The 14,666-nt window shown below is 44.4% G+C and overlaps 1 protein-coding gene across 9 annotated transcripts in view; it reads right to left on the reverse strand.

Annotated features, from left to right (window-relative positions):
• Window positions 1-7,381: 7,381 nt before the first annotated feature.
• Window positions 7,382-14,666, reverse strand: part of spef2 (sperm flagellar 2) — a 49,493-nt gene continuing 42,208 nt past the window's right edge. For 7 of the 9 annotated variants that reach the window (XM_076998689.1, XM_076998686.1, XM_076998684.1 and 4 more), the window contains 4 exons: window positions 12,129-12,299; window positions 11,700-11,879; window positions 11,441-11,563; window positions 7,383-8,546 (listed from right to left, as the gene is read on the reverse strand). In XM_076998689.1, the coding sequence (XP_076854804.1) occupies window positions 8,481-8,546; window positions 11,441-11,563; window positions 11,700-11,879; window positions 12,129-12,299 (540 nt within the window). In that variant the 3' untranslated portion in view covers window positions 7,383-8,480. Of the gene's footprint in view, window positions 8,547-10,089; window positions 10,264-11,440; window positions 11,564-11,699; window positions 11,880-12,128; window positions 12,300-14,666 lie in introns of those variants that run through there. The other 2 variants (XM_076998685.1, XM_076998687.1) reach the window with 2 other exon arrangements.

Here is a 14,666-nt window from a genome sequence, read left to right on the forward strand (position 1 = left end):
GTTGGTTTGATTAAACTCACAAAATGGCCAGAAAAAAACAACTTTCAATTGAAACTCGACAGTCTATTCTTGTTCTGAGAAATGAAGTCTATTCCATGCGAGACATTGCCAAGAAACTGAAGATTTCCTACAATGGTGTGTACTACTCCCTTCAGAGGAGAGCACAGACAGGCTCTAACCAGAATAGAAGGAGAAGTGGAAGGCCCCGCTGCACAACTGAGCAAGAAGACAAGTACATTAGAGTCTCCAGTTTGAGAAATCGAGGCCTCACAGGTCCTCAACTGGCAGCTTCATTAAATAGTACCCGCAAAACGCCAGTGTCAACGTCTACAGTGAAGAGGCGACTCCGGGATGGTGGCCTTCAGGGCAGAGTGGCAAAGAAAAAGCCATATCTGGCTAATAAAAGAAAAAGATTAATATGGGCAAAAGAACACAGACATTGGATGGAGGAAGATTGGAAAAAAGTGTTATGGACAGATGAATCAAAGTTTGAGGTGTTTGGATCACACAGACAAACATTTGTGAGACGCAGAACAACTGAAAAGATGCTGGAAGAGTACCTGACACCATCTGTCAAACATGGTGGAGGTAATGTGATGGTCTGGGGTTGCTTTGGTGCTGGTAAAGTGGGAGATTTGAACAAGGTAAAAGGGATTTTGAATAAGGAAGGCTATTACTCCATTTTGCAACACCATGCCATACCCTGTGGACAGCGCTTGATTGTAGCCAATTTCATCCTGCAACAGGACAATGACCCAAAGCACACCTCCAAATTATGCACAAACTATTTAGAGAAGAAGCAGGCAGCTGGTGTTTTATCGGTAATGGAGTGGCCAGCGCAGTCACCAGATCTCAACCCCATTGAGCTGTTGTGGGAGCAGCTTGACCGTATGGTACGAAAAAAGTGCCCGTTAACCCAATCAAACTTGTGGGAGCGGCTTCTGGAAGCATGGGTGAAATTTCTCCAGATTACCTCAGCAAATTAACAGCTAGAATGCCAAAGGTCTGCAATGCTGTAATTACTGCTAAGGGAGCATTCTTTGACGAAAGCAAAGCTTAAAGTAGAAAATTATTTCAAATAAAAAAAAAACATTATTTCTACCTTGTCAATGTCTGGACTATATTTCTATTCATTTTGCAACTTAGGGAAAACACAAAATTTTCTAGGTGACCCCAAACTTTTGAACGGTAGTGTATTTCTCGCATATTAATGTTGATGGGCCCCCCTAGCTAAATTCGCCTTGAGCCCCCAAATTGCTAAGGCTGCCACTGATTACACCCCTTCTCCATCACCAACATTACCAGTAAACAGTAAACATTACCATTTTAATTGTGTTTTACTTATAGTAGCAGGGTTGCAAACTCTCATGCATTGAGTGTGAGACACACGCATTTGACTGTCTTCACACGCTCTCACGACACACATCCGATTTCTCACACAGAAAAAAAAATCTAGTTTATTTACCTCTGATCTACATCTATGATTCAATGAGTTACTAGTTCGCTCTGGCGCCAACCACTGGCGATCGATCGATCGCGATGTAATACTTAATTTGTGTCCATTTTACACCCCGCCCAGTAACAACTTACGTTCGCCACAATTCTCCCCCCCCGTCAACATTTTACGTTCGCCACCCAATAAATAAAAACACAAGGTACGGACTAGGCCTGTGTTAAAAAAATCGATTTTCCGATTCAGAATCGATTCGCATATGATGATCTGATTATCGATTCGTACGTCCAAAGATCGATTTTTTAGTGAACTTTTACCCCTGCCTCGTCACTGAATTCACGCAGGCGTGCTCGGTCTCACTAACTGTAAAATGACTTGGCGTCGGACAGTGCCGGTAACGACGATAGTCAAATCGGAAATCTAAAAACAGAAGGACAGTTTATCCAGTGTCAGTGACTATTTACAGTTAGTCCATGTCACTGACAGTTTACCCAGTGTTTTTACAGTTTAAAAAAGTTTAAAATGTTCTTGTAACGTTGGGCGCAAGGCGATGGACAAGGCAGAATCCTTTCCACTTTCCAAATCCTTACGTTTATTACATTTACGGAAGCGCAGACAGCGCACATAAAACATGTTTACATAGAACATGTGTGACTCAAACAATGACGAGCACAGGACGCTGCGCGAGCGCAAATTAAATAGACAAACCACATCAACCCCACGAGATTACGAGACGAGCCACAGGTGAGGACTATCACAAGACGCACCCGCACCGACGGAGATACACCGACGTAGACGATTAGACGCAGACGATGTTAACGCGCCCAAAACGGAGGGGTCGGGGACCGTAACGTGAGAGTTCTGTTCTTATATTCTCACTTTAAAGAAAAATACACGTTTACATTTTATACTTTCAGTGTGAGCACTTTTAAAATAAAAATGCATTTGGTAGCAACAGCTTATGGGTGAATTCTTAATTATTTCAATCATAATAATGCACTGGTTAGTGTCCCAGTAGGAGCCCACTGTTGCAGATATAGACACCTCAAAGATGTCCTCTGTTTGTCCTGGATTACCTTTCTTGAAGGTAGATTTATGATGACCCTTTTCACCAGTCTTCCAGCCATCAGTAACTACCAACTACCAGTAACTATTTGCTGATTAATATCGATATAATACTAGTTTTAACATGTTGCTTCTGTACACAGTCAGGAAACAGCTCAAATACATTTTTAATAACACTAAACTCCGAATTGGATCGAATCGGATCGAATCGATTAAATCAGATTAAATCGAAAAAAATCTATTCTTAATCTTCAGAATCAGAATCGGATCGATTCTTGGAATTTGAATCAATACCCAGCCCTAGTACGGACGAATAATGAATAACATATGTGGAACGATACACAAAGTAAACAAGGTATGTGTAAATTAAGCGCAATGACGTGCCTCTTGAACACTTGTGAGGTTTGTGCGTATTTTCAAGTGCCACACAGTTCTTCTCGAACGAAGAAGTAGTGGGTTGGCGCACGAGAGCGCATTAGAGGGTGGAGTTGGATGTGGGCAGGGTTGGATATCCAACTCCACCTTCCTGCAGACTGCAGCGAGACATACTTGCTCTGACTGGGGATCACTGGACCTCTGTTAGCAACAAGAATTATCTTGGTGTGACAGCTCATATTATAGATGATGAATGGAAGATCCAGTCTTTTGCTTTGAGCATGCAGAAGACCACTTCTAGGCACTATGGAGATGCCTGTGCAGATGACTTTATGGCTGTGGCAGAGGCCTGGGGAATTAAAGAAAAAGTCTACCATCTAAAATGGTATTAAAAAGATTTACTTCAGTTCTTCTTATTCTTCCAATATCCTGAGCAAAACTCATTTTTAGTCAGAATTTCCAGTGTTCTGAAAACTGTTTGCTCTGTTTTCTGCACTCATCTATTGGTCTGTGTAGTAGACTGGTGGAAAAATAACCAAGGTTGAGGTTTATGATTATGTTCATTGATTCATTCATCATTCAAACTTAAATTAATATTTCTCATGTAAAATATTGAAATGCGATTAAAATGCGATTCATTTCGATTAATTAATTACAAAGCTTATAATTAATTCGATTAATTTTTTGTGCCACCCCTAATATATAAATAGAGTCATGAGGGCTCACTATTCAAACTGACTGTTCTTGGGGGGGAGGTGGGGTGGTCAGTGCACCTGTCACAACATCCTTGGCCCTTGTGAGAGACATACAGTCTGGCCCTCCCAGTCCAGATAGTTTAGTACTGCTACTGTACCCAAATCATTATCACAAACTAGAGTGACAAGGCTTGATGACAGCATAACCATCTCGGATTACTAGAACTCAATGAAGATGAGTTATAATATGCAATGAGTTCACTCAGATATTGTGGGGAAAGACCATTTAACGCCTTATAGGTCGACAGAAGAATTTTAAAATCAATATAACTGTCACGTAGGGCAACGCCCCCTCTCGTAGCTGTCACTCTGGGTTCCCTCATGTCCGTGTTCCCTGCCTGTTTGTCCCGTCCTGCTCGTTTGTCGCGTTTATTCCTTGTTTGTTGCCACGCCCCAGTGTCATTGCCATCACCTGTCCCTAGTTAGTTTCTATGTATAAAGTCCCAGTATTTCCCCAGTCCAGTATCCGTGATTTTGTCTACTTTGTGCCTTGTGCTTTGTCTACCTGTTTGTAGTGAGTATTGTTTCCGCTACAAAGTATTTCCTGCCTGTTCCGTGTTTCCCCGTCGTGTTTGGTTTATCTGTCCGAGTATGTCTGTTGTCATTTCTTGTATGGACTGCCTTCCCGATATGACCTGCGCCCGGTATTACGACTCTGCTTTTGGAATTTCCTGTATTAAATCTCGCTCATCTCTGCAATTGTGTCCGTCTCCTCGCTCCGTGGCGCGAGCCACGTTCCATAATCACGGATCTAACCAGGACACAGCGAGAGAGCGAGACTCCGGTGAGTTTAGTCGCTGTAACGAGTTGTTGGCTGCTTCCGTGCCGTTTAACTCTCATGTGTTACAGCGCGAACGAGCCGGAGACAGGAATACCCCTGGCGCTGTGGGAACAAGGAAGTCTCGTCGCAGATCGAAGAAAGCGCAGTCTTTCACTACTGGCTTTCGCGACGAGACTCCTTTTGAGCGCTGTGAGTCTGCCCTGCTTGACGAACGCCACAGGGGTGAGCAACCTGTGGTGCAAGCAGCGGGCAGACGGAGGGAATGCACAGACGAGCTTTGGCTTAACCCTCGGTCGGCTCTCAATGGCTGCTGTGAGCTCCCGACGGCTCAGAGGAGGCGGAGCCATCGCAGAGAGAGCCACCGAGGGGCGTGTGTGTCTGTGTATTCTTCCAGGCTCACCCAGGACCCTGAGGAAGAGGACCTACCGCCGCTGATCCCGCCGGCTACTCCACACGACACCCCCAAGTATTTTTTGGGGGGGAGTACAAGCCACGTCGGCTTGGCGGTCCCGCCCCCCGATGACGTCAGTATGGCGGTCCCGCCCCCCGATGACGTCAGTATGGCGGTCCCGCCCCCCGATGACGTCGGCTTGGCGGACACGCCCCCCGATGATGTCAGTATGGTGGCTCCGCCCCCCGAGGACGTCGGCTTGGCGGACACGCCCCCCGAGGACTTCAGTATGGCGGCTCCGCCCCCCGAGGACGTCAGCTTGGCGGCTCCGTCCCCCGAGCGCATCTCCTCACCTCAGGTTCCTGTCCCCGCTGCCCGTCAGCAGTCCATGCCGGTTCCTGTCCCCGCGACCCTGGAGGGGTCGTCCACGCCGGTTCCTGTCCCCGCTGCCCGTCGGCAGTCCACGCCGGTTCCTGTCCCTGCGACCCAGGAGAGGTCGTCCACGCCGGTTCCTGTCCCTGCGACCCAGGAGAGGTCGTCCACGCCGGTTCATGTCCCCGCGACCCAGGAGAGGTCGTCCACGCCGGTTCCTGTCCCCGCGACCCAGGAGAGGTCGTCCACGCCGGCTCCTGTTCCCGCTGCCCGCCAGCGGACCCTGCCTGTTCCCGCTGCCCGCCAGCGGACCCTGCCTGTTCCCGCTGCCCGCCAGCGGACCCTGCCTGTTCCCGCTGCCCGCCAGCGGACCCTGCCTGTTCCCGCTGCCCGCCAGCGGACCCTGCCTGTTCCCGCTGCCTGTCTGCCGGCTCCTGTGCCCGCTGCCTGTCTGCCGGCTCCTGTGCCCGCTGCCTGTCTGCCGGCTCCTGTGCCCGCTGGCCGCCGCCCGGCCGCGCCTGTGGCCCCAGAGACTGTGCTGCCCACGTGTGGGCTTGGACTCAGTGTGTTGTCTGCTCCGCCCCGTGTTCCTGCCTCTATGCCTGTGTCCCCCTTGCTCCCGTGTTCCGTCCCTGGCTTTGTTTTAGTTCCTGTCCCCGTGGTTGTGTCTGTTCGTGTCCATGTTCCTGTTCCTGTGTCTGTTCCCGGTGGTGTCGTCTCCATCCCTGTCCCCATGTCTGTTCCCCAAGTCATCACTCACCTTGTTCCTGTCCCTGTCTCGGTTGTCCATAACGTCTTCGCCTCAGTGTTTACCTCTGCCTTGTCCCCTGGCCCCGCTCCAGTGTCTGTCCCCGGTCCTGTCCTGTCCAGCCCTGCTCCTGTGCCTCGCCCTGGCCCTATCCGGTCTCCCTGTGTCCCGTGTCATGCCGTGTCCCGGCCCAGCTCTTGGCCTGTCTCCCTGTCTCCAGTCCCTGCCGTGTCCCGGGTCCCTCGTCCTATTTTGTCTGGTCCTGTCCCTCCGGTCTGTCCTCTGTCCGCTGTCCCTGTCCTGTCTGCCCTTGCGTGCCCCGGAGTGGCACGCTTTGAGGGGGGGTTCTGTCACGTAGGGCAACGCCCCCTCTCGTAGCTGTCACTCTGGGTTCCCTCATGTCCGTGTTCCCTGCCTGTTTGTCCCGCCCTGCTCGTTTGTCGCGTTTATTCCTTGTTTGTTGCCACGCCCCAGTGTCATTGCCATCACCTGTCCCTAGTTAGTTTCTATGTATAAAGTCCCAGTATTTCCCCAGTCCAGTATCCGTGATCTTGTCTACGTCGTGCCTTGTGCTTTGTCTACCTGTTTGTAGTGAGTATTGTTTCCGCTACAAAGTATTCCTGCCTGTTCCGTGTTTCCCCGTCGTGTTTGGTTTATCTGTCCGAGTATGTCTGTTGTCATTTCTTGTATGGACTGCCTTCCCGATATGACCTGCGCCCGGTATTACGACTCTGCTTTTGGAATTTCCTGTATTAAATCTCGCTCATCTCTGCAATTGTGTCCGTCTCCTCGCTCCGTGGCGCGAGCCACGTTACAATAACTGGGTTTTTCTAGCCCTAGTTAGGATTCTGGCTGCAGCATTCTGTACGTGTTGGAGTTTCTTTACTGGTGTTCTTGAAAAACTTTTTAGGGTAAGAGAAAGATTTGACTAATTGTTCTTGCAGCTTTGGATCCAAGAAGCAACAACTCAGCCTTATCGGAATTTAGAAGAAGAAATTTAGACAGCATCCAGTTTTTAATTTCCTGATCACAGTTCTCAATTTTGGGACTGACAACAGCTGGATTAGAAGATATATACAAGATTATTATCTGCATAGCAATGGAAGGTAATAACATGCCAGTGAATTAATGTGTCTAGTGGTAGCATATATAATATGAATTATATAGGGCCCAATACAGATCCTTATGGGACACCATATTTTACTTGTGTGCATTCTGAGCATTCATTATTTACAATGACATATTGGTATACATATATTACATATTACAAAGCCAACTTTGTATGTGAATCGGATTACACCTACTCAACCCTGTATGTTTACATTCTCTCATACTCAATCCTGAGTTTCTGAAACTAAATCAAATAGACTTCTCTCTGAACTATAACTGAGTCAAAGAAAGAGTCCTCACAGCTTTGCCTAGTGTAGTGTCTTTTATTTTTTCATTTTCAAAACACAACAATTATAGCATTACTATCTGGGTTAGTCTGTAACTATCAGAGGATTATATCAGAGATACAGTCTAACTATCAGAGGATTTTATCATAGAATCAGTCTATTAGATTATTATATCAGAGATACAGAGAAATAATGCAGAACAATAGTTTTGTTCTTGGTGTATAGTTTTGTACTGGTAAAGTTTTGTTAAAGGAAAATCAATGAGGTTCTTACATCTAATAGCTCAAAACACATAATATCTGACATCTAATAATAATATATAATATAATAATAATACAATAATATAAAAATATATATGATATATATTTGTGTGTGTATTGTGTGTTTGTGTTTTTGTGCATGTGTTTGTGTGTGTTTTGTTTATGCGCGTGAGTTTTTGTGTTTGTGTGTGTGTTTTTGTTTGTGTGTTGTATTTGTGGGCATGGGTTTTTGTGTGCATGTGTTTGTGTGTTTGTACGTGTGTTGTGTTTTTGTGTGTGTGTTTTTGTCTGCATGTTTGTGTGTATTTGTGTTGTTTTTGTGTGCATTTGTGTTTATGTGAGTTTTGTGTTTGTGTATGTGTTTTGTGTGCATATATTGTTGCATGCGTGAGATTGTGTGTTGTGCTGTTGTGTACGTGTGTTTGTGTGTGTTGTGTTTGTGTGTGTGTGTGTTTTGTTGTTGTGTTCATGTGTTTATATGTGTCTATATGATTATATCAGATAATAATGCAGAATTAATTAGTTTTGTTCTTAGTAATTATACCTTAGTTAATATACTGGCAAAGTTTTGTTAAAGGAAAATCAACGAGGTGCTTACATCTAATAGCTCAAAACACTCAAAACATATCTGACATCTAATAATATATATATAATATACATATGTTGTGTTTGTTGTGTTTTTGTGTGTGCGTTTTTGTGTGCATGTGTGTGTGTGTTTTTTGTGTGTGTTTGTGTGTGTGTTTGTGTTGTTTTTGTGTGCGTTTGTGTTCTTTTTGTGTGCATGTGTTTGTGTGTGTTTTGTGTGTGTTTTTTGTGTGCATGTGTTTGTGTGTGTGTGTGCATGTGTTTGTGTGTGTGTGTGTTGTTTGTGTGTGTGCGTGTTCTATGCTGCTGTAAATCTTGTTGTCTCTCCTTCATTCTGCTGAGCCATTAGAACTGTATGGATATCCTGCAGAGGAAATAACAGAAGAAGATCCCATCAGACCCCACACCATCTGATTCTCTGATCCCATTAATTTTCTGTGGTTTAAACCCTTTACACCATCTGATATATTTTGGTTTACACCACACCCACCATATGGTCCTTTGGTTTAGACCACACCCACCTTCTGATTCTTCTTGGTTTAGGTTCCACCCACTACCTTATTTTTCAGGTAGTGGCATAAAAAAAATGCCTTTTTTACTATTAAGAACATGCATTTAGGTGTATCCAAACCTTTGATTGGTAGTATATGTGTAGGTTTGCTTGTCTGTAATACTATGTTTAGTGTGTGTGTGTGTGTGTGTGTGTGTAGGTTTGTACAGTTGTGATCAAATTTATTAAACCCCCACTGAAATAAAGTGTTTTGGCCAGTTTGACATTGATTTTGATCATTTCAGTCATCTTATTTACAATTATATCAAAGAGGCACTTATAAATTAGACAAACATAACATAATATTTATGATGGAATAACCACAAATGTCTTTACTGTGCTCACATCATTATCAGTTTTATTCAACCCCCTAGTGACATTATTTTTTAGTACTTAGTACAACATCCTTTTCCAGTTATGACAGCTTTCAAGCGTGAAGCATAGCTTGACACAAGTGTCTTGCAGCGACCTATGGGTATCTTAGCCCATTCTTCATGGGCAAAAGCCTCCAGTTCAGTCACATTCTTAGGCTTGCGCACTGCAACTGCCTTCTTTAGGTCCCACCAGAGGTTCTCAATTGGATTTAAGTCTGGTGATTGCGATGGCCACTCTAGAATGTTCCAGCCTTTCATGTTCAACCATGCTCTAGTGGACTTGGATGTGTGCTTCGGATCATTGTCCTGTTGGAAGGTCCAACGTCTCCCAAGCCGCAGGTTTGTGACTGACTCCATCACATTTTCCTCCAAGATCTCCTGGTACTGAAGGGAATTCATGGTACCCTGCACACGTTGAAGCTTTCCTGTACCACTAGAAGCAAAACAGCCCCAAAGCATAATTGACCCCCTGCCATGCTTCACAGTAGGCAAGGTGTTCTTTTGTTCATAAGCCTGGTTCTTCCTTCTCCAAACATAGCGCTGGTCCATTGTCCCAAACAGTTCTAATTTAGTTTCATCTGACCACAGTACACTGTCCCAAAACCTTTGTGGCTTGTCCACATGACTTTTGGCATACTGCAGTCGACTTTTCTTGTTCTTTGGAGTCAGCAAGGGGGTGCGTCTGGGCGTTCTGGCATGGAGGTCTTCGTTATGCAGTGCGCGCCTTATTGTCTGAGCTGAAACTTCAGTGCCCACATCTGACAGGTCTTTTTTCAGTTCCTTAGCAGTCACGCGGGGATTTTTCTCCACATTACGCTTCAGGTAGCGCACAGCAGTCGCGGTCAGGATCTTCTTTCTGCCACGACCAGGTAACGTTTCCACTGTGCCCTTTAACTTGAACTTGCGAATGATACTTCCGATAGTGTCTCTTGGAATATTTAACAACTTCGCAATCTTTTTATATCCATTGCCATTCTTGTGAAGAGCAATAACCTCTTCTCTTGTCTTCTGGGACCATTCTCTTGCCTTCACCATGCTTGGAAACACACCAGTAGATGTCTAGAAGGAGCTGAGTATCACAGTCCTTTTAAATCTGCCTAATTGGTGCTTATCATGCTTGATTGCTGCTCGTTGACATCCACAGATGTTTTCAATACCTGATGGAAAACACTGGAATGAACCTCTGTTCTTAGGAGTGGTAGTCGTAAAGGGGTTGAATAATTGTGTCAATGAAGAAATCACAAAAAGGCCATTTAATACTTTATGACAAAAAAAATTGATGCTATCTTAGTTGCATTTAGTTCTTTAACAAGTCCTTGTAAGATTTCATTATGAACACAATTACAAATGTGCACTGAATTCCATAAAACCCTTCGCAGCATTGGGGGTTGAATAAATTTGATCACAACTGTATGTCAGTGTAATACTATGTTTAGTGTGTGTGTGTATGTTTGTATAATGTTGTAGTCCAGTGGTTCCCAAACTTTTTCTGCCATGCCCCCCTTTAGTAGATGAGATAATTTTTGCGCCCCCCCCCCCCCCCCCCCATACTGACTAGGGATGTGTTGAAAACTTACAAAAACAATAGGTTCACAACTTTGGTTAAACATGAAAAAAATAAACTGTAAGAAACCTTTTAAATGGTTCAAGAATTCTAAATATAATTTAAAATAAATAAGGAGATGAAATAAGAGAAACAGCAATACATATGCGGCTAGTTTGCAAGCGCAGACATCACGCAGAGCACAAAGCATGTAACGGCCAGAAATATGTGTAGGCTACTGTGTCTTTAAGGGAGCGAGTGGAGCGCGCGTATGGAATATTGTTTTTTTTAGCTTTCTGCCGTAGACCGAGTCAGACCACTGCTCTTTATTTTATTTATGTAAGTAACGCATTAAATGAGCTTTGGACAACTCACCAGTTCATGTATGAACAGTGAAGTATTGCTGTAGCCCAGGTTTATTTTGGTCAACCAGCAAATAAGTGGAATACCACCAGCGCGAGTATTAAGGTTGAACTAACTCCGAAAGGCAAGCAATACAAGCATAGAATTTGCCTGAATAGATATGTTTTTATGGATCGGTCACATTGTCCCCGATACCCGATCTAGAATTTTTTCAGATATTAATATCGGAATCGGTGCATCCCTATTGACACATGTGCACGTTTTACTTTCAAGCTCCGCGCCCCCCCTGCAATAGCTCCGCGCCCCACCTAGGGGGCGCGCCCCCCACTTTGGGAACCACTGTTGTAGTCTGTGTCTGTGTAGTGTGGAGGTTTATGTGTGTGTATAATACTATGTTTAGAGTGTGTGTCGAGGGTGTTGACACTCACTGGGAGCAGGTATTGGGAAGAGCTCTCCATGAGATCCTGCAGAAAAGGATGTTGGGAAAGCATGGAGAATGGAACCTTCTCTTCCTCCTTAAATCCCAGCTCCTTAAACACCTTCACCAGATCCTAAACACATACCACATCTGTGTATGTATGTATGTACAGTATGTATGTGTTTCAATGTGTGTGTGTGTGTGTGTGTGTGTGTGTGTGTGTGTGTGTGTGTGTGTGTGTGTGTGTGTGTGTGTGTGTGTTTGTGTACCTGTTGGAGCTCCTCCGCGCTCCTGATGTTTGGGTGGAGGCGGTGGTGTGAGGTCACCCGTGTGACACCATGCTGTAGGACTCTCAGCAGTGCATCTACTGAAACACAGCCTTCATCATCCACACAGCCTCCCTCTTCCTCCTCATCACATTCCTCAGCAGAGTCCATGTATGCCACTGACTACAGCAGTGCATGCGCACACATGCACGCACACGCACACACATACACACACACACACACACACACACACACAAACACACACACACACACACAAACAAACATGTATACACTCATAACATCTAAACATGTCTAAAATATGTACACATATAAACTGTAATCTCTTTCAAAGGTGTGTGTGTGTGTGCGTGTGTGTGTGTGTGTGTGTGTGTGTGTGTGTGTGTGTGTGTGTGTGTGTGTGTGTGTGTTTACCTGCAGCAGGTCCCTGGAGTGTGTGTAGGTGAGTGATTGTTGTGTCACTAGGCTGAGGGCTCTGGTGAAGCCCTGAGCTGCATCAGTGTGACAGCAGAAATACAACAGCATGTTCATGTAGTCACACACTGCTGGGGATGAGACAGGGTCTGCAAACAGCATGAAGAAAAACTACACGCACACACACACACACACACACACACACACACACACACACAAACACACAGTTTGTATGTCTGTTTTCCACTGTTCTGTTTTCCTCTATTCATATTCAATTACTTTGATGTTATAAAAGTATGAGTAGTAGATATACACACATAATCAGATAAACATAAACAAACATGCAGATAAGATAAACATGCAGATGCACACACACATATACACTCATATGCTGATACACAGACACACACATGCAAATATACACATACATATACGCACATACAGATACACAGACACATACATGCAAATACACACACACAGCAGCAACAAACCTTTCCCTGGGTTATACACACAATACACTACAGTCTGCTTTGCAAGACAGAATGACAAATACAGAAAGGAAAGTCTTTCACATTTAATTAACAAAAATAAAGTGCTTTGGTAAAATAAAATGCTTTTTGTTGTGTTACCAAAAGTCTTGAGCTTCATTTTGCAAGCCTTGCACACGAGCTACATTGTGTCAAGTTTGGTGTTCCCGGCATTCGGTAAAAACCAAAATGAACCCATATTTTTGCCTTAAACAAAGACGAGACAGGTTGAATATCTCTTTCCTCCATTTGTTTTAAAACTTCTCTGCGAATGCGTGTGTCCCAGAACCTGCTGCATAAAGTCTCGCGTAATTTTGTAATTACGTAACGCGAGAATTCACCATGACTTAGAATCGATTTTGGGACATTTAAAAATCAATTCTGAATCGTAGTAAATGAGAATCAATTTTTAATATGTGAATCGATTTTTTGGCACACCTCTAGTTTCTAGGGTTAGGGTTACCCCCCACGTTGGTAGGCCATAGGCCAAAGAGTGACAAATGAATTGAAAGAGTCCAATAAAATGCTACAAATACCCCCTGTCACAACACAAATGCAGATACACATGCAGATACACACAGTGCATCACAAAAGTGTGTACACCCTTCACATTTCTGCAGATATGTAAGTATATATTTTCATGAGACAACACCAACAAAATGACAGACAATGAAAAGTAGTTTGTTTGCAGCTTATACAACAGTGTAAATTTATTTGTCCTCAAAATAACTGTTTATGTCTAAAAAATAACTGTTTATGTCTAAACGACCAGCAACAAAAGTGACTACACCCCTAAATGTCTTTTACACCCCTAAATGGCTTGTAATTTTCCCTCCAAAATGTCATGTGACTCATTAGTGGTACTAGGTCTCAGGTGTGCATAGGGAGCAGGTGTGTTCAATTTTATAGTACAGCTCTCACACTGGCCAAGATCATTCAGCATTATAAAAGAGCAGAGTTCACTCAGAACAGACCTTGCATTGGTCGTCCAAAGAAGCTGAGTGCATGTGCTCAGCGTCACATCCAACTGCTGTCTTTGACAGATCGGCCAGGAGTGCTGTCAGCATTGCTGCAGAGGTTAAAGATGTGGAGGGGTCAGGCCGTCAGTGCTCAAACCATACACCACACACTACATCAAATTGGTTTGCATGGCTGTCACCCCAGAAGGAAGCCTCTTCTGAAGTCTGTACACAAGAAAGCCCAAAAACAGTTTGCTGAAGACATGTCAACAAAGGACATGGATTACCTCAACCATGTCCTATGGGCTGATGAGACCAAGATTAATTTGTTTAGTTCAGTTGGTCTGAAGCATGTTTGGTGGCAATCAGGTGAGGAGTACAAAGATAAGCGTGTCATGCCTACAGTCAAGCTCGGTGGTGGGAATGAGAATGACATGTTCTGGGGCTGCGTGAGTGCAGCAGGTGTTGGAGTTACATTTCATTGAGGGACACATGAACTCCAATATGTACTGTGAAATACTGAAGCAGAGCATGATCCCCTCCCTCTGAAACTGGGTCGCAGGGCTGTGATCCAGCATGATAATGACTCCAAACACACCTCTAATACGACCACTGCTTGATTGAAGAGGCTGAGGGTAAAGGTGATCCATGCTAGCCAAGCATGTCTCCAGACCTAAACCCAATAGATCATCTTAGGGGCGTCCTCAAGCAGAAGGTGGAGGAGCGTAAAGTCTCAAATATCTGCCAGCTCCATGATGGAAAAGCATTCTAGTGGCAACCTTTAAAGCTCTGGTAAAGACCGTGCCCAGGAGAGGTAAAATAATGGTGGCCACACAAAGTATTGACAATTCAAGAACTTTTACTAAGGGGGAGTACTCACTTTTATTGCCAGTGGTTTAGACATTAATGGCTGTATATTGAGTTATTTTGAGGAAAGAATAAATTTCCACTGTTGTATATGCTGCACACAGACTACTTTTCATTGTTTCAAAGTGTCATTTTGTCAGTGTTGTCCCATGAAAAGATGCAGAAATGTGAGGGGAGTATGCACA

Source organism: Brachyhypopomus gauderio, chromosome 3, assembly GCF_052324685.1.
Source record: "Brachyhypopomus gauderio isolate BG-103 chromosome 3, BGAUD_0.2, whole genome shotgun sequence".
Classification (NCBI taxonomy): domain Eukaryota; kingdom Metazoa; phylum Chordata; class Actinopteri; order Gymnotiformes; family Hypopomidae; genus Brachyhypopomus; species Brachyhypopomus gauderio.